This window comes from Nyctereutes procyonoides, unplaced genomic scaffold (genome assembly GCF_905146905.1).
Source record: "Nyctereutes procyonoides isolate TBG_1078 unplaced genomic scaffold, NYPRO_anot_genome, whole genome shotgun sequence".
NCBI lineage: Eukaryota > Metazoa > Chordata > Mammalia > Carnivora > Canidae > Nyctereutes > Nyctereutes procyonoides.
In genome coordinates, this window is record NW_026575130.1 from 1,041,656 (window position 1) to 1,062,663 (window position 21,008).

The 21,008-nt window shown below is 36.3% G+C and overlaps 1 protein-coding gene across 1 annotated transcript in view; it reads right to left on the bottom strand.

The window, feature by feature from the left end:
* The window catches only part of LOC129521110 (bifunctional heparan sulfate N-deacetylase/N-sulfotransferase 3), a 160,427-nt gene that overhangs the window by 64,114 nt on the left and 75,305 nt on the right, over positions 1-21,008 (bottom strand). Inside the window, exons 5-6 of the mRNA XM_055342329.1 lie at positions 16,588-16,773; positions 10,784-10,912 (exon numbers count right to left, since the gene is read on the bottom strand). Coding sequence (XP_055198304.1) covers positions 10,784-10,912; positions 16,588-16,773 — 315 coding nt within the window. The remainder of the gene's footprint in view (positions 1-10,783; positions 10,913-16,587; positions 16,774-21,008) is intronic.

The window sequence follows — 21,008 nt, forward strand, 5'->3', positions numbered from 1 at the left end:
AAGTTATTTCTACTTCTTGGCCATTGTTAATAATGCTTCCCTGAACGTAGGAAAGCAAATATCTCTTCAAAATCCCGTTTTCAAGTTCTTTTGGACAAATATCCAGAAATAGGATTCCTTGATCATATGACAGTTCTATTTTTAATTTTTGAGGATATACTAGACTACTTTCCATAGCAACTGCACCATTTTAAATTCTCACATTAGGGACTACTTTACACAGCCACTAGAATGTATGGAAATATCTGTTTTTCTACAACCTTGTTAACATAGTTTATCAATATTTTGAATATTGGTCAATATGGGGGATAAGAAATGGTATCTCAGTATATTTAACCTTGTATTTTTCTTCTCATGAGTGAAACTGTGCATCTTTTTTATAAATGAAATGACTTTCAAAAGAATCTGTCTGGATGCCATGTTGGGAGATCATCCTTCCCAGTAATGCAAACTCTCTTGTGTTAATTCTATGATTCTATGATTAGGTACTTCCCAGGCAACCAGATTTCCCTTCAGATTCAAAGGATAATACATATGTAGGCGTGATAAATTAATCCACTGTCATTTTTTGAAAACTATGTGCCTGAAAGTTTGCAATATATTGTGATTATAAAACAGTTAATAAGGCATGATGTTTTATATCAAGGAATGCACAAACTGTTGGATGAGAAAGATAGCTGATTACAGTGCTGTGGGCACGTTATATTAGGGTTATGCCTGAGTGCTATGATAATTCAGAGGAGAAACTGGAGAGTTGGGGGATGTCTTCTATGAAAAAGATAATATACGAACTCAGATTTCCTGGAAAAAATCAACTTGTACCCAGTAGTGTTCTTTAAGGCACAGAATGAGATAATGGGTCCTATTTAGGGAAGGTATGGGTGGAATGAAAGATGCATATGTGATTATTGAGAGAAGAGACCATCAAAGTGGGTGGGAGCCAGATTTAATTTTTTTTCCAAGTAAAGGAATTTTCTGTTTATCCTGAAAGCTATGGGAAACTATCAAAGGATTAAACAAGGAATAATGTAATAATATTCATTTCTTTAATACTTATTTTGAAAAATTTCTTAATATCCATTCCAGTGACTTGATAATTTATCATATTTCTGTTTTTAACTGTGGAAATCAAAAGGACTTAACCATACTTTCTTATGGTATTTTTCATCTCACAGTGGCAAGTAATTATATAACACACTACAAAGTGATTACCACCACCAATCTAGTTACCATCCATCACCATACAGTTGACCCCCTTTGTCATTTCACCCAACCCTGAACCTCTTTTCCTCTGGTAACCGCTAGTCTGTTCTCTGTATCTATGAATATATTTTTATTTTATTTTGTTTATTCATTTGTTTCTTTTTCTTAGATTCCACATATGTGTGAAATCATACAGTACTCATTTTTCCCCATATAACTTATTTCGCTTAGCATAGTACCCTCCAGATCCACCCATGTTGTCACAAATGGCAAGATTTCATTCTTTCTTATGACCAAGTAGTAATATTCCATCATATTAATGTACCACATCTTCTTTATCCATTCATATATTGCTGGACACTTAGGTTGTTTGATATCTTAGCTATTGTAAATAATGCTGTAGTGAATAAAGGGTGCATGTGTCTTTTCAAACTAGTGTTTTCATAGTCTTCAGATAAATAGCCAGAAGTGAAGTAGCTGGGTCATTGGTAATGTTATTCTTTTTTTTTAAATTTTTTTAAATTTATTTATGATAGTCACACAGAAAGAGAGAGAGAGAGAGAGAGAGAGAGAGAGAGAGAGGCAGAGACATGGGCAGAGGGAGAAGCAGGCTCCATGCACCGGGAGCCCGACGTGGGACTCGATCCCGTGTCTCCAGGATCGCGCCCTGGGCCAAAGGCAGGCGCTAAACCGCGGCGCCACCCAGGGATCCCTGGTAATGTTATTCTTAATTTTTAGAGGAATCTCCATAAATTTTCCATACTGGCTGCATCAATTTATAATCCCACCAACAGTGTATAGGGTTCCCTTTTCCCTACATCCTTTCTAGCAGATGTTATGTCTTGTCCATTTGATAATAGACATTCTAACAGGGGTTAGGTGATATCTCACTGTTGTTTTGATTTGCATTTTTCTAATATTAGTAATGTTGAGCATCTTTTCAAGTGCGTGTTAGCCATCTATATGTTTTCTCTGGAGAAATGTAGTTCCTGGGGAGAGTCCCAGCTGTCCTGCCTCTCTGGTGGATGCTTTAAGGTCTGTAAGTGAATCTCCTTTATTTATCATCTGTGTGCTCTTCAAATTGGGTGTTTTGGGCTGGTTTCTGGGTCAAGTGAATCACACAAGCTCTTCAAGAGTGGGGTTTCTATTCTCCACAGTTTTTAATTTTCCTGAACATAATTCCCATTGATTTTCAAAACCTGCTGTTCATGGGGCTTGTTTCTCCTGTGCAGGATCTAAGGGGTGGAATGCTTGATATAGAGCTTTGATCTGTCACTTCTCAGGGAAAAATTCTGTACCTTCATAGGCTCTGCTCATCCTATTTTTAGGTCCCTTTCAGAAGGAATTATTCTACATGTAGTTGTAGATTTGTTGTGTCCATGGAAGGAGGTGAGTTCAGGATCTTGCTATGCCACCATCTTGAACTCAGCTCCCCAAGGCACTTATTTTTTGTTGTTGGTTTGTTTTTTACTCAACATGGAGATGGGTTCCTTTTTCCTAGATAATGGCTGGAAATTTTAAACCATTCATACATTTTTTTTCAGGACTAGGTAACTGAGTCACACTGAGAGTAATGTGCATCACATTAATCCAATTTAACTGAGAATGCAGAAGCAGCATGTTGGTAGAACCACTGCACTCAGAGTCAAGAAAGCCAGGTTTTCAACAGAATACTACAGGAATGATTTTAAGCCTAAAATTAAGTGACTGAATAGATAAACCTTGTGGTTCTTTCCGGCTTTAATTGTCTACTGTTGCATATCAGGCTAATTGATCATCACTGGTGAAAACCTACCACTATTAAGGATCAGTTAAAAATTTCCTGGATCATGAATTTCTCTTACTTGCAAGCAGAGAATCTTCCAGAAAGTACTTTTATTAATATCAGTCTTGTTATTATTCACATTTGGATATACCATGAACCAAGCGATGCCCCGAAGACGTAACTATTCTTGCATTAAGTCAATCATTAAAAAAATTTAGTGACCTCTTTTTAGATTCAAGAGATTAATCTAGACACAGTAGGAAGCACAAAAATGAAACACACATAGATCATTCCTGTAAGAATGCCTCCTTATATAGAAAAAATATGTAAACTCAAATAATCATATGGTGAGGTAGGTGTTAGGTGACATATGAAACTTACAGATAGAAAACAACTGGAACTGAGTAAATATTAATTCTATCCCTGATAGATCATAAATAATATAATGTAAATTATGTTTTTAACGCTGAATGTATTCTGCTGTGGGGAAGTATAATTTGCTTTAGCCGTACCCCATACCTCCTTTTTTGTCAGTTAAGTTCATTCATTTATGAAGTATTTTTTTTTTTAGTGGGAACCATAAGCAAGCAGCACTTTTGAAGCAGAAAAGGAATATATAGTCTGTAGGAGAAGAACGAGACATTCAGACAAAGAAGCAGAATTTGTGTGTTCATATTAAAGCACCAAGGCAAAATCATGATCATAATTCTAATTTTCATGGACCTTAGAATTGCCTTAGACTCAGAAGAATCCTTCAGGTCCCATGGTCCCTGATTGTTCAGCTTTCTGCAGACAACACACCCATTACTGGAGGTAACCTGAGTGAGTCTCTCATCCTTACGACCAAAGGAACTAAACAAAACCACATCTCTTGAGAGAAGAGACAATTAAAACAGTGAAGCACAGTACATAAAAGTGCGTAATTCATCCCCAGCCAACTCATGAAATAGGTTCTACTTACACTTTTAAGAACTATTTTACTAGAATCCAGATTTCCTTTCCTTTTAGATTCATTGTCTTTTTTTTTCTTGATTCAGGTCATTAGAAAAGTCAGTTTTGGGATGCCTAGGTGGCTCAGCGGTTGAGCATCTGCCTTCAGCTCAGGGCGTGATCCCACAGTTCCGGGATCGAGTCCCACATCGGGCTCCCTGCATGGAGCCTGCTTTTCCCTCTGCCTATGTCTCTGCCTCTCTCTCTCTCTGTGTCTCTCATGAATAAATAAATAAAATCTTAAAAAAAAAAAGAAAAGTCAGTTTCTCTTTTTCAATGTATGTTAAATAAAAATTAGGTACAAGGCATCATGTTTAAGCATTGGGATGGTTTTGGAGATGAAAGACACATTCCCTACCACAAGAAGCAAACAGACTAATAGCAAACTACAGTCACTGTGTACGGTAGGAAGTACTTCGAGAATCTGTAGAGGATGTTATGGGAACACAAGGCAGGACCTCTAAACCAGAGTAGAGGCAGGTTTCTTGAGGAAGATTACCTCTAAGCTAAGCTTTAAAAGATAAACAGTGGTTGCCTCTATTTTAGACTGCTGTTCAAGTTAGAGTTCTCTGGTCCCTAAGAAAAATATTTATTCTCATTGCTTTTTAAATGTTACTGCAGATTTGAGTTTTCAATTCTGATACCTTGATCATAGGTCCATGATTTCAACAGCAATTTTTGGTGATCTTTGATTACCAACGTTATTTCTCCATTTTTCTTCCTTTGTAGTATTTCTCAAATATGCCTGATAATAAGAATCAATTAAAGCTCATGATAAATATTCTGGTCCCCCAAACAGTTCCCTGGAGATTCTGATGTATTAAAGTCCAGATTTTTTTAAATCAAGTGTCTCGGGTAATACTCATTATTAGGCATGTTCAGGAATAATTTTTCTACTATCCAAAGTTGTTATTATCATTTATTTATTTTTAAATGAAGGGTTTTCTGTTACTATTACAATTTTTTTTTTGCAGGATTAGTAAATAAGAAAGGAAAGAAACAAAATTCCCCATAGGAAAAAAAGTTGTTTCCTCTTACATGAATTTTATAGATAACTACACATAACTCCTACTCACATAAATTGTAGTTTTAAAAAATATTTTTTCAGGGGACCTGGGTGGTTCAGTGGTTGAATGTCTGCCTTTGGCTCAGGTAATTATCCTGGGGTCCTGGGATTGAGTCCCACATTGGGTTCCCTGCAGGGAGCCCGCTTCTCCCTATGCCTATGTCTCTGCCTCTCTCTCTCTGTCTCTCATGAATAAATAAAATCTTTTTAAAAAACATTTTTCAATATGTGTTAATTTCTGTATATACAGCTCTCTTGTGTGAATTTTGTTTTATTTTCATTGTAATCCACTCATGTGTTATTCCCAGTTTCAGATACTCATTCTTTTCACATCCATGTTTATGATTTTTCTTTAATTAGAGAAACACAATGTAGATTCAGCTTTTAAGGATTTGGGTAGGAGGGTACAGAGGTCTAGTGGATGGATGCTATGTCAAATTGAGAAACATAGAGACAAAAAGTTTAACAGTTTGATGAAGGAAGTATAATTTTGCTATGCTGTCATGGTTTTGGTCCACTTGAATTTCAAACAAGTGTGGTTAGAGCATGAATCTCATGACTCCTCTGGATTAATAAGTGAAGAAAGCACTGACTTTATTATCAAGCATATTTAGGGAAGACCAAACATCCCACAGATACCAATTGTTAATGATTCAATACCTAGCATCTATTTATTGAATAAGAGCATAAGTAAAGACTCAGAACAATGTGTAATTACAAATAACACTGGAGCAGGAAGGTGACATCTTTTTTTCAGAGCTATACAAGATAATATGGCTCCCACAAGAACAATCATGTTTAATCCAGAACTATCCCATTTGTCACAATAGTTAAGTATATTTGCATCTTCTTAAGATAGGTGGAACTGGAAATTCAGGTTAAAATTGACAGTATACTCTTACTAATTCCTTTCGTATAAATATATATGTCATAGATTTATAGGGTTCTATTTGTTGAGGGCAGTGTAGTCATTATAAATGAGTATTTTTTTGTCATCTTCACAAGTTTCAGTTAATATCTTTCCACATAGTATCTTATAGGTATGCAAAGTAAGTAGACTCTTTTAAAGGATATATAAAGGTACTTTTAGCACTGTGAATTGATTGGGAATATTTGTGTCTGGGTATAATACATGTTTGTGTAGAAGTTTTGTGCTTGTGTGTTTACAGATAATAGTGACTTGGGATGATTTCAGTGGCTCTTTCCTCTGGTATATCCATAAAGTAACTCATTACTCTCCTGAATCAATCAATCAATAAACATTTCAGGATCTATTACTTAGCCTGATGGGCTCCAAAACCCGATTCAGTGTACTGACAGAGAACTCTCATTTTTTATTTTTTTTTTAATTTTTATTTATTTATGATAGTCACAGAGAGAGAGAGAGAGAGAGGCAGAGACACAGGCAGAGTGAGAAGCAGGCTCCATGCACCAGGAGCCCGATGTGGGATTCGATCCCGGGTCTCCAGGATCGCGCCCTGGGCCAAAGGCAGGCGCCAAACTGCTGCGCCACCCAGGGATCCCCAGAACTCTCATTTTTTAGTGGTAGAATGAAATGAACAAAAACCATGAAATCAATGAACAAGAACAGAATGTCATTTTAATAGTTTAAAATAGGAAGTTGTAAATTATAGAAGAATTGAAATATTAGAATATGTACAATTAGAGGGGGTCTTCTGGTAGGCAGGATATATGGGAAGTATTTATCAATTGAAAGATCTATAAAATTATAGATCTGCAAATACTGCAAATTACTGTTCTAGTGAGTACAATTTCATATGGCCAACATAATCTTTTCCTATAGGAAAGTGAACTATAATCAAGTCCCTGGGTGAGTTTAGAAACAAACATGCAAAAAAGAAAAGAAAACAATTCTTAATTTCTTAGTGCTCCTAGGATCAGATAGCCTGATGGGCCCAAATCCCAACTATACCTAAACTTCAAATCAATATATTAACCAAAATCTCTGTATCCAACCCACCTCAGAGGGGTCTAGGTGTGTGATGTTGGAAATATCATTTGGAAAATGAGGTTTTCTCTCTCCTAGACAATGCTAATATTGTTTTTATTTGTATTAAATTAATTTGGTTGGTACTTTTTTCTGTAACAATAAAAAATACTTTGGTAACAGCGGAATATTTCAGAGTATTATTCTAGTTATCTTTGCTGTGATATATTCTAGTTTAACTCTGAGATATACTCTGTTGCAGCTACCTCATCCCAATACTGGTAAAACTTATTGTAGCACCATAATATTATGTTGACATATGGGCAGAAAACTTTTCAAATACATTAATAAGTCCTGTTTATATTTTCATTTTCAACTAAAGTGTATTTGGATATATTTAAGAAACATACTTATGTTTCTAATACACATATGCCTTTTTGTAGGAAACAACAAACTCATTCAGCATTCTCAGAAAATGACACTTCTAATCAAGAACTCGGATATACTTAAGCTTATAATGGCTATCGTTCAAGCCCACTATAATTAAATTTCACATCTCTCCTGCAGCTAATATCTACTTTGATTCCATCAAGGTTTTCTCATTCTCATTCTGACCTAAAAAAGAGTGCTATATGCCAAATTAGTAGCATGCCTCACTGCACCTGGGCCTCTCTTAATTTTAACATAAGCTTTACCCAAACATGTAATTTTGGGATGGAGAATTCATGGGAAACAGGTCACTCCTCCTTAGTCTGTTCTGTAAGGCAAGCATCACTAAACTCATGATAGCAGTCTTCCCTTGGGTGAGACTTGGGCTGAATCTTAGAAGTGAGCTTCTCAACCAGAAGTCTCCAGGGCACTACAGTTGCTTCCAAAAATTGAAGTTGGCCTGCCAGATGAAATTAATTTGGATTCCTTCCTTATCTTATGGTGTCTGACAAGGATCTATCAATTTTGAATTCCAGCATTTATCTGAAAGTAATTGTCTACTCAAAGTTTTCTGAATCAGGAAAGCACAAGCTTTCCGTAAAAGTTTTTTTCTCCCCTCTATTTCCTGTGGATCTTCTCAAGACAAACAAAATTGCCAAATATTTTTGATAAAGGCCTGAAAAATAGCAAGATTTGCTAAATATTTAAAGAATTTGTTCAGCTAATTTAGCTCAAATTAGTATCCAAGATTATACAAGCTTTACTACAAGATTTTTATTTAGGAAAATGATTTGGTTTTGAAATAGTGAAAAATACTTCATATAAATCTATTGTACATGATTGATCTAATATTGAATTTCTTCTATGTTAAACTTATTTCATCTAGAATGTTCTAAAATTATAATACCACTTGGAATTTCTTAGGCACCAAAGCAACTATTGGTTAAAAGAATCAAATAGGGGGCACCTGGGTAGCTTAGTTGGTTAAGCAATTGATTCTTGATTTTGGCTCAGGTCACGATGTCAGGATCGTGAAATCAAGCCTTGCGTCAGGCTCTGTACTGGGCATGGATTCTCTCTCTCTCTCACTCTCTCTGTCTCTGCCTTTGGCCACCCCCTCCCTGGCTCGCACTCCCTCTCTCTTAAAAAAAAATCAAATAGATGATTATCTGTTCATAGTCCTATTGCTTTCTGATGAAAGGAAATATAAAACATCAGAATTGTATACTTCACAGATTAAAGGGACTGAAAATTATAGGTGAAAATGTTAACATATTAAGAATATTTTAACTTACTCTTAAGTTCATAATCAAGTATTGGTTTAACTCTTTTACCTGTGTATTACTGGCTGAATTGACCAAAAAAAGAAAAAAGAAGAGAGGAAGAAGAAGATAGTCCTAATAGATGATTCCAAGAAGAGAGAGAAGAAGAAAGTCATAATAGATGATTCCAAAGATGCTTCCATTTGTAAAGAATAGATATATTAGAAAAATCAGATTATTTCTGATGTATAGATAAGAATTATTTACATTTTGGGGGTATGAAGATTGATAAACTTTTCAAAAGGCAAAATGCTATCCTACCTGAAACCATCTTGATTTTTGTATACATGTGCTGATTTTGCCCAAAGATGAATTATCCTTACTTCCAATCTCATTTTCTAGAAGCTGAGAAATATAGTCATTAAATACAAGAAGATGATGAAAAATACCTGTAATTTTATTTGTAAGCCTGTAAAATTAGGATCCAGAGTGGGGCTTTTCAAATTTTATTCTTTATTTCTATCTTCTTCAACTGTTATGCTGATAGACTTTTTTCATATATGGAAAATTACACTTTTTCATCTTGAATATTGCAAATGCCAGGGGCAAACCCATACATCTGATAAATAAACCTAATTTTATTTTTTTATGTTAGTGATTTTCAGAAGGAAATAAAATCTCTTCTTTTCTTTAAACATCTTACTTCAATTAGCTCCTCTTTCTCTACACAACTTTATAATACTTGCCTCAGGCAGATATATGTGCAAATGGTTCATTGTGGAGCTGGCACACAAGATATGAAGGAAGAAGAGTAGAAGCCAATTAAACAGGCTGCTCTGCCCAGCCTGAGACCTAGCAAGACAAGATCTCACAAAACTGTATCCAAAATGACCATATTTGCTTGTCTAATTCCTCTTCCATTTTGCTTATATCTTTACTTTAAAGGAAAGGGAAGAATAGAGTAATAGTGTTAATGGTCACCTAGATGAGAAAACTGGTCCACAGTAGGAATAGGAATTTTACAGGTGAAAAATCTTGTTCTCTGGAAAAATATTTATGTCTTCTGCCCATTTTTAATTAGATTATTCAATTTTCGGGTGTTTTTATAAGTTCTTTATATAAAGAAGGCATACAGATGGCTTACAGACACATGAAAAAATGCTAATCAGTAATCAGGGAAATACAAAACAAAACTACAATGAGATATCACCTCACACCTGTCAGAATGGCTACAGTCAACAAAACAAGAAACAACAGGTGTTGGGTGAGGATGTGGAGAAAAGGGAAATGTCTTGTACTGTTGATGGAATGCAAACTGGTGAAGCCACTCTGGAAAACAGTATGGAGGTTCCTTAAAAAGTTAAAGATAAGACTATCCTGGGGTGCCTGGGTGGCTCTGTTGATTAAGCGTCTGCCTTCAGCTCAGACATGATCCCGGGGATTGAGCCCCACATCGGGCTCCCTGCTTAGTGGGGAGTCTACTTGTCCCTCTGACCCTCCCCCTAAACCGGGCACACTGTCTCTTTCTCCCTCTCTCTCTCTCTCTCCAATAAATAAATAAAATTTAAAAAATTGAACTACCCTATGATCCAGCAATTGTACTACTAGGGATTTACCCAAAGAATACAAAAATACTAATTCAAAGGGATACATGCACCCCAGTGTTTATAGCAGCATTATCTACAATAGTCAAATTATGGAAAGAGCCCAAATGCCACCAACTGATGAATGGATAAAGAAGAGGGAATCACTATATTGTTCACCTGAAACTAATATTATGCTGTATGTTAACTGAATTGAAATAAAAACTTAAAACGTATTGATTTCCATAAAAGCAAGAATCTCTGAATTCTGAATACTTTTCAATGCAAATGAAGTTCTGGAGCACTTTCTTGGCTTTCTATAAATTACTCATGTCACTGCTACTTGTAGAATGAGTTTGCCACCATCTCTAGATGTGGTTCTGTTGAATTGTTTTCTGTTTTGGAGCTAGTCCTTCATTTTTATTTGGCTGAAACTACCCAAACTCTGGCTTTTTTGTCAGAGTAGTTTTCAGCTACCCTGTCATTTTTTTTGGGAGAATCATCATTTTTTTTTGGAGAATAACTCAAAGTACTCACTGGATTAAGAACCACAGTGAAGAAAAGTTCACCTCCTTGGATACTCTTGTCCAGCTCTTTAGGACCTCCTGGATATTCTTTGTAGAAAATTGTATGAGTGAAGAGCCCACAGGTTTGTCTTGGAAGAACCTGAAGGAAGAATAAACAAATAAGGAAAAGTTCCTTCAACCAATTAATTTGTTGAAACTTAGTTTTTTTTCCCATGGAAGTTGATGCATAAGCTAGTGTCATTATTCAACTCTTAACTAAGAATCAGAAAATCCTTCACACTCTGGGAAAGCAAGAATGACATCAGTACAGAAGGAATACTGAAGAAAGTTGAAGAAATATTTTAAAACTAAGATAAGACTTTGAATTATTTTTGCCACTTATCTATTTTAAATCTCCAAGTCAGTACTGCTGCTATGAAGCCTAGTATGTTCCAGCATCTTAAGAAACAAGAAAGAAGTGAAAATGAGACTTTAAAAATATTGGAATTGTCTACCCTGTGATTTAGTAGGCAAAAATTTTAAGGATGATACTTTCTGCCAAATTCTACACATGCACTAGAAAAGAAAGTCAATTATTAACATGATTCTTAAGAAATGACATTTTAAATTAGAACAAATATTTGAGATACAAATCATAGTGTATTCTCTAATCTGAAAGGACTACTGCCTTAAAATTTAAGTCTGAAGCCTGCTAGTTCTGAAAGTAAAAAAGATTATGCTTTTGATTATTAATTTTTATAAATGGTCACAAAATGATAAAACATCACTTAGGAAAAAACCTTATTTTCATCTTTTGTATAAGAAAATCATTATTTGCTTCAATTATATACATTTGTGATAAGAATTTTTTTTCAAATTCTTACAGATTTTCTGGCAAAATAACAGTGCAATTATAAAAGAAAGTGTGAATTGAAGCTGTGCAGGATGGTACAATCTTTAGCTAAATCTTACATAATGACTTCACAATGACCTGTGTTGTTACTATATACCTAAGAGTAGAAAATTAATGAATATACTTTGGAAAGCTACAAGTTTACAGAATCTTACATAGACAAATCTTCTGCTTATTGTCTTCAATAAATTGATCTTAATTTTTCTGTCTTTATTCTTAAAGCACATTTGGCTCAGTAAGTGCTTTCAAAATATTACCTATGTAGGACTTTTCATGCTTTGCAACCCTCTACAAATATACTAGTTCTTTTTCTTTAGTTTTTGTTTTATAATAAATTTCAATCTAGTCCTTGAAAGTTTTCTTAGAAAACACTATTCTTAGCTTAATCAGTATATCATTCATTGCTGTATAAATTAAAGCTTTATAGATCTTATTAATTTTTGTAAATTGATCAGTTATCCTTGGGAGCTATTCTATCTTGATGAAATAGTTAAAAGAACTTCAATTTATTGCAGAGTATTAGCTCTGGTGACGTTTATGTTTAAATGTATTACACGTTCTTTTAATGTTATGCACAAAATCAATGGCAAACAAGAACCAAGTGCAAAGATAGTCTAACTGAATTAAATATATTCCCTAACAAATCATAAAAGTATCTTTTTCCTGGAAATCAAAGCTTTATACAGATTTATTCATTTTTTTTAAAACAAATACATATTCTCAAGTCTATGTTAGTCTGTGTGGGGGAACACAAAGATATGTTCTTTCTACTCTTGAAGAACTTAAGGTATATTGGAATAAGGGGAAACACTCTAAAGCTAAATAATGAAATGCACGCACATGATTAAATGCTAGGTTAGTTTCACATTTTAAAAGTGCATGATTTGGGATCCCTGGGTGGCGCTGCGGTTTAGCGCCTGCTTTTGGCCCAGGGCGCGATCCTGGAGACCCAGGATCGAATCCCACGTCGGGCTCCCGGTGCATGGAGCCTGCTTCTCCCTCTGCCTGTGTCTCTGACTCTCTCTCTCTCTCTCTCTCTCTCTCTGTGTGACTATCATAAATAAATTTTAAAAAATTAAAATAAAATAAAATAAAATAAAAGTGCATGATTCTGGGGCCCCTGAGTGGCTCAGCGGTTGAGTGTCTGCCTCCGGCTTAGGGCGTGATCCTGGGATCTGAGATCGAGTCCCACATTGGGCTCCTTGTGGGAAGCCTTGCTTCTCCCTCTACCTATGTCTCTGCCTCTCTCTGTGTGTGTCTCTCATGAATAAATAAATAAAATCTTTTAAAGAAAAAGTGCATGATTCTGAATCACTTTTAACATTCAGTTTGAATATCTTGCTTGAAAAACTGAAACAAAAGAGCTGTCTTTGGGACTTGATTGCCTCACTAATTCCATGCAAAATGGAAGGAGAAGGTAAAAGAAAATTGAGTTTTGTCTACTTCTCAAATTATTTGAGTTTGAACACAGAAAAGAGGAAGTGCAAGAGCTTTACTCTGCAACTCTGGGAAGGATCACACTTACTGAGAGGTAGGGCTATCATAAGCCCTAGGATGATCAACAGACCACCATAGGAGCCTAAGGAGATAGAGTATGATAGGGTCATAGTCCATTGTCTTGCTTATGATTTCAAGCTCAATGCTATAGGACACTGAACATGTTCCTTAAAACAGGTCTCTTGTGTTAGAGAGGGAATGAGAGAGGTGTTTTTGTTTTTTGTATTTTTAAAGATATTTTGCTATGGACTGCCCTCCAGAACTGCTTCTGGGAGTGTAACACTATCAAATTCAAATTTTGAGGGCAGCCTGAGTGGCTCAGCGGTTTAGCACCACCTTCAGCCCAGGGTGTGATCCTGGAGACCTGGGATCGAGTCCCACGTTGCGCTCCCTGCATGGAGCCTGCTTCTCCCTCTGCCTGTGTCTCTGCCTCTCTCTCTCTCTCTCTGTGTGTGTGTGTGTCTCATGAAAAAATAAATAAAATCTTTAAAAAAAAATTCAAACTTTGAGACATTGAGGAAACTATGGAAACCCTGCTGACAATAATTGGGAGATGGGTAAGAAAGCCATAATCAGGGATCCCTGGGTGGCGCAGCGGTTTGGCACCTGCCTTTGGCCCAGGGCGCGATCCTGGAGACCCGGGATCGAATCCCACATCGGGCTCCCGGTGCATGGAGCCTGCTTCTCCCTCTGCCTGTGTCTCTGCCTCTCTCTCTCTGTGACTATCATAAATAAATAAAAATTAAAAAAAAAGAAAAAAAAAAAAAGAAAGCCATAATCAAAAAGAATCTTGACCAATGAGACCTGAAGCCAATATTCCGTATCTAAGACCTAAACCTGGAGCAGCTGTCAACAAATGCTTCTAGGAGCTCCCAGTAAAGGCCACCTATGAGGCTGGCAGCAGGATTAATGGGAATCTTTATCAATGGGCCTCTTCATTAGAAACAGAAAGTAGATAATCAGGATCTGTAGTCTAATTGGTTAGAGGTCTCTGGCTTTCTCCAGAGTCACATTTAGCAACAAGGGGTTAGGGTAGAGAATCCTGGTTTTTCCTTAATTTCTTACTGAATGAAGATCAGATTTGTCCAGGAGATAATACACTAGGACTGGAAACCCTGAGACTCTGGTTAGGGCACAAACACCTTGAACTGTAGCAGGGTTTTTTACTCTTAGTGGAGTTATAAGATGATCTGTTATGAGAAATCACAGGACAGTAGGCCTGAGTTAGCTGCTCAGCTGTTATACACCATGGTGCTTTTACATTAAATTATAAGATATGGACTCGGTATTGAGGAATAAAAGGAATAAGAATGGGTAGAGAGTGGTTACAAAGTCTTAGGTAGAAAAAATGATAAAGACATGGACACAGCAATACTGTTTTAGAACTTTTTGGCTGTAGTAAATCTGAATTAGGAAAATAGAAGATAGAAAGGTAGATGTAGTCTAAATTGTTTTCAAGTACCTGAAGAGGAAGTTAAGGGATGTGGAGATAATTGGAAGTATCAAGGTTAGGAAGGCCAAAATGAAGGCATTGTTTTAAAAAGAATAAAAGATTGGCACTATCTGTGGGATAGGCTGTAGTGTAGGGGGGCAGATAGAAGCTATAAACAGACAAAGTAGGAACCAGCAGCACAGTTTACACATGAAATCAAGGCAGTGAATAGGCTGTGTGAAACTAAGGGAAATAACAATTTACTGTAAAGGAATTATTCATGGAATGTAGAGACTGGAGGTTGGAGGGCAGGGGCCAGCATGATGTTTGAACTGCAGAACTGAATTAGGAATAGCAGGATAGCTGGCTTGAAGGGAAGATAATGAGTTTCACTTGGAATTTGATTTGTGAATATTAAAAAAAGTTTCCCTCATCTCATGAAACAAAATGTGGGTGTGAGTTTTTCTTTTCAGTCGCTTCCTAGGGGGGCATATTGGCTCTTGTGGTCTTAACTTGCATCTCTATTTGGATCACTCCAAGCCATGTTCTCGCTCTTTTGCTGCACAATCAGTTATCTACTGAGCATTTCCCACTTGGAAATTCTCATTCAAGATCCCACAAAGCAAATACAGAGGGTTTCCATGGATTGCTATAAAACTGGAGCCATTGGGACAGTTCCATCAAAGCAGGAAATCTGTTAAAGCCTTTATTATTTGTAAGATTCATGCATTTATAATACAGGTAAACTATGTTTTAAGGAGAAACAAAAAATGAACATATTTCATAGGACATATCCAAGCAAATTTTTTGGAAGTACAGACGGAAACAGAAACAAAAGAGGACAATATTTAATAAAGTCCTTAGAGACTTAAGTTCACTATTCTACTAAGACTGCGTATGATTTTAAAATGGCAGGAAAGTACTGAATACTCTTATTATAACCCAGGTCTCCTGAAATCTCTCTAGTCAAAAGGCTGGCAGCTTGAGGCATAGCAAGTTTATTTTCAGTAAAGAAGAAGGGCAGAGTGGGATAAAATAGAGCCATTATGTCCCCATCTACCATTTACAACAGCTTTTATTGAGGAAAAAGTCAAGATGGGAGTTGATCCAAGGTAAATGTCATTATCCATTCTGTAATTTTTACAGAATTGGAATACTGTCTGAAAAGAAGCCAGTCACACCTAATTCTAGAGAGTAGACATCTGGTCAAACATAGTTTGACAGAGTTACAGTGCCTCACCATATAGTTTCCTCCTGTGTGGTAGTCCTTCCCAGGATGAGTCTAAATTAGGAAGCCCATTCCTAACTTCATTAGTGCTCTTTGGATTTTCTAGTTTGGGAAGAAAGTAAGATTTCATTCCTCTGGGAGGCCTCACAAAGTATTAGGCAATATCGTATCTTGACAGTATGCATTTGTCATAGGTCTAAAAAAAACAATAAGGAAGCTTTGGAAAGAATTTGACAGTGGATGTAAATGAGTTAATTAACATCGTCTGTTAACATTTGTACTCTATATTATGATCTGTTAGTGATTATGCAGAACTCCATATATAGCTTCTTGTTGTAAGTAGCTGAATTGCTTGTTTGCTTGGTCTGACATGGTAAGGAGAACAGTCTGACTTGTAAAAGAGCAGCATGGTTAACATAGAATTGGTTTTTGTTTTATACACTATATAACTTTTTGAAGAAATGATGGCTTCTATAAATTATCTGCACGTCAGATACATTGTTTCCTTAGTATTTTAACACCAGTTCCTGGTTAATAGGAACAGTGTCAGTAAAAAACAAAACAAAACATTTTATGTTTGAAGAATCATGAAGTGACTTTAATTAAAACATCCTTTGCTTAGAGACGAGAAATATACTTCTGCAGCATGAAGCTTTTCCTACAGTTGTGTTTGACATTTTGCTTTTCTCTTTTGTTCTTTCTTCAAATGAAGAATGTAAATCTAGAAAAATTAGTTGTACCCTATGCATACCGGAGGAAGCTCACCATGATGTTTTTGTGGATGAAGCCCCTCCGATATCTAGCTGGTTTCAGATGTGGATATTCTTCAGTGCTGGTGATTCTAATATTCCAAACCTTCTTCCAGGCCTCGTAAAGCTGAACATGTACAGGGTAGACGCCCGAATGGTGAGGGGCCACCGCGTAGCCCATGTCGGTAGGAATGCCATGTTCCTAAGACCAAAACAAATGTTAATAAGAATGTGGGAAGATTTATCTTGATCCCATTTTTACCTCAGGATTTTGAAGTGTACTATCAATGCATTTGTTTGAATCCATCATTACTTAATTGTATTGTGAAATTAAGGTGACAAATGTTAAGACCTCTAGGTGTCATGAACAACTATTCTGGTAACTATTTTACTGGTCTTCATATTAATACACTTGTATTTAAGAGGAGGTGGAACAGGACTAATGATTATAATGGATAACTTGAGAGGGTCTGAGTTTAGTGCATTTTGTCATAGCCACCTGTTTTTCTGTTCTCACAATTTCAATAAATTAAACGACAAGCACTTGCAACAAATAATACTCAGCACTCCCCACAAAAACAAGACCAACATTTATTAGAGGGACAGAACATATTCCAAGTTCATTAGACCTGCTAACAGGATTTTATTTGCCTGTTGCCCAGATTCTACCAAATTTGCCACATTTCTGCTGGTCCCTCAGTATGTGCCAGTAATAGACTATGTTCCCTGCCTTGGAGGAAGCACACAACTGCAATGAGAAACTGTGTTAAATCTTATAGAGCAATTTTCTTTGAAGTTGGAGTCCTGGTTATTGTACAAATAGAAGGTACTGAAAGAGCCAAATAATCTGAAAATTTGGTTGATTCGATGACAAGATTTTGCATATGAGTCCAGTTAAAAAAACAGTTTTAAAATCACACATATAATACATATGTGCATATAATACACAGTACTATCTTCTATTCAGTTGGTTCTGACCAGGTCAGAAAATTCCAAAAATAAATTTATGTGACATCTGGATATATTTGAGGGGGCTTGGGGAAACCTTGTATAATTGTCATTGTTCTTCTTCCTTTGAGTTGGTTCATTAATTCTGATACATAGAGGAATCTTTTGGCATAGAAGGAAATTGCACAGGCGTAAAAGATGAAAAACGTCTTTTATAAAAAGCATACCCATGGCTTCAGCAGTAGAAGCTGCTGAAGCTATTTTTCTCCCCCAAAATAGTGTTTTTATCTGTACTTTTAATTGCTTTATAGTCTTCAAAAGTTCCACCCAAATAGGCCTCCTTTGAATTAGTCATGGTTTTTCTTCATGCCAAAGAACAATTTCACATACAAAGAACCATAGTATCAGGCTGCTAAATGCATTGAATTATAGAAATATGCTCCAAATAGATATGGAAAAAGAAGATAGCTTTGTTTGGCTAGTTTGTATGGCTAACTTTTTTTTTTTCAACTTACATAATAACAAGAGGTGAAGAAAATATATGAAGGCCCTGAAAGGAAGAAAATGGATTGCTAGTGGTTTGTTGTTCCTTAAGGATCTGTCTGACTCACAGATGGCATAAAAGGCCCTCAACAATTGATTGAAAGCTGTCTACATAGCCTTATCCCCTATCAGCATTTATCCTCCCCACCCCCAATTTCTGATTCCCTTCAAGTCTTTTCTGTACACTGTATGCACTGTCTCCCTCAATTGGAATGCCCAATTTGTCATTTAAGAGTGAATTCAGTCAATTGCTGAAAAGGGGAGCTGCTACATTTGTGCCATGAGAAAGAGAATAAGTGATATTAGAGTGGAGTGGTCCATGCCTGTTTCTAAAGGGTGACAATGTTTTGTGGTCTTCATTATATTTCCATCGTTGTAGAAATTGCCATGCTTATTGGAATTACTTAGAATTTCGCTAAAAACTGAGTTGAAATATCTCACTGCATTTCTTTTACTGGCTTTAGAAACCCAAACTAAAGCAGATTTTTTTCAACTAAAAATAATTCACCAATGCATACTTTGTGTTAGAAAAGGTCAGTGAAGAACTCATCTAAATTGGTTTAAAAATAGGGGTGTAGTGATCATCAACTAGATGAAAGAAAATGAATTTCAATCATTGAAATTTAAAGGAAAAGATTAACAATTACAGGTTAACAGTTTCTTGAGAAGCAAGGATGAAATTCACAATGATAGGAAGTGTATTATTAAATTCAAATATCTCCAAATTTCTAAGAAATTATGCTGATAGAAAGCCCAAGATAGTTTTAAATGCCCCTAAGTGGTTGGCTATCTGTTCAGGAACACCATGTAAGAAAGGGATGGGACACTTCCCTTATTTCAGGAATATTCCCAAATATTTGGGGACCAGTATATACACAATTTTTTTTTTATTTCCGATTTTTAACACTGAAGGAATACTGAGGCTTTTTAGTCTCATCTTTCACTTGTGTGTTGGTGCTATGTGTCACAGGGGTGGAAAACTCTACTTTTGGAGTCGGATATATCTGGCCATTTCACTCTCCCCTTTTCTACCTGTGTGGCCTTTGGCAAATGATTTATGACCTCTAAGCCTCATGTCCTGTCCTCTAAAATGCTAGTCACAGAGTACTTATCTTGAAGGTGTTCAGAGGAAATTAAATCATATTATACAAGGAGAGCATTTAGTGCACAATACACACACATTCAATGTATGTTGTTTATTGTTGTCGTTACTGCCCTGCCTCCATTTTTTTTATAAGCTATGGTCCTACTACTCAACTATAATGTGGAAATTATGAAACCACTGGGCCACATTTTTCTCAATAAAAGAGGAAGGCCCTCTTTTCTGCTTTCACTGTAGATTTTTGGGATTCAGTCTTGTGAGGGTTCTGTGACTTCTGTCTTAATATCTCTTCCTGCTCTTTCTTCCCTCCTGATCTGTCCAAACATCTCCACCAGTGCCATGTGGCTCCAACCTATAAATCATTGAGAATTAGTGGGAAATATCTTTTAAAAGAGCTTTAGATAAAGACAACACAAATTGGCCCCCAAGTTTCCATTCTGTACCAGAAAGAACACTGGAAATGTTCTTACATGGAAAAGCTTGTGCTGAGACGTAGGTAGTGTGTTTTGGAAGGCAGACTATCAGGATACAGAGGGTTTAGTCATAATGATTAATTCTTGACTGACTTTTCTCTTCCAAATCTTTTAATGTGAAATTAAGCACATAATATTTTATCATCTGGGGCCAAAGTTCTAAAATACTAGACATTTTAGTTTAAAACGGTAATTCTCTGTCATTAATCCTGATTGGAAGTCACATCTTAGTTCTAGGAACTGTAATCTGAATCAAGATTTTCCTAGTGTTGGGCATGGACCAAAACGACCTAGGAATATGGCTATGTTACTATAAAATGGAAGTCAGATATTTAGAACACAAGTGGGATTAATTAGTCTCACAATTGAACTCTTCATCTCCACCTCTCAGCCCTACCAGATATGCTCTTTCCAGGGTTCCTCCATGTCATTAAATGACACTCTCACCATCAGCCAATGAGTGGCTATGTAGAAAAAGTTAGATGTTCTTGACACCTGTCTCCTCATTCTGTCCTAAAACCAGGCTGTATTATCATAGCCTATCAGTACTACCTCTAGTATGTATCTTAAGTCTATCCACTTTTCTCCAACTCAGTCATCACCATTACCCTGGTCTAATCTACCATTTTATTCCATGGGCTTCTAGTACAGGCTCCTAACTCTTCTACCTATTTCCTCTCCTGCTACATTCAATCCATTTTCTACCTAGCGGCCAAAGTAATACTTAAAAGTCACAAATATGATCCTATAACTTTCTATTCAAAATCTATCCTTGGTTTCCCCTTGCACTTATGATAAAATACAAAATTCTTATGATAGTTTCAAGCTTAGTGTAATATGACCCTGACTTTTCTCTACAGTCTCATTTTGCACTATCCTCCCCCCTTCAATGTATTTTAGTCATGTTAATCTTTTCTTGAAATCCACCAAGCACTTTCCTACCTTAGCATCATCTTCTATATGGTTTTCTCAGCCTGGAATGTTTCTACTCCAACTCTTCCCCTGAAGAAATGGGATACCTCGCTTTTGGTAATTTATTCTGGCATATCTAAAAGAAGCCTTCACTGACAAGCCCTGATCTAAATTGAGTCTGCACTGGGACACCTGGGTGGTTCAGTGGTTGAGCATCTGCCTTTGGCTTGGGGCGTGATCCTGGAGACCTGGGATCAAGTCCCATATCCGGCTCCCTGCATGGAGCCTGCTTCTCCCTCTGCCTGTGTCTCTGCCTGTGTCTCTCTGTGTCTTTCATGAATAAATAAATATAATCTTAAAAAAAATTGAGTCTACATTAAGACTTCTTATAGCCTTCATTTCTTTATCATAGTACATAGCATGATTTGTAAGTGAATATTGTTCTGTATAATTATTTCT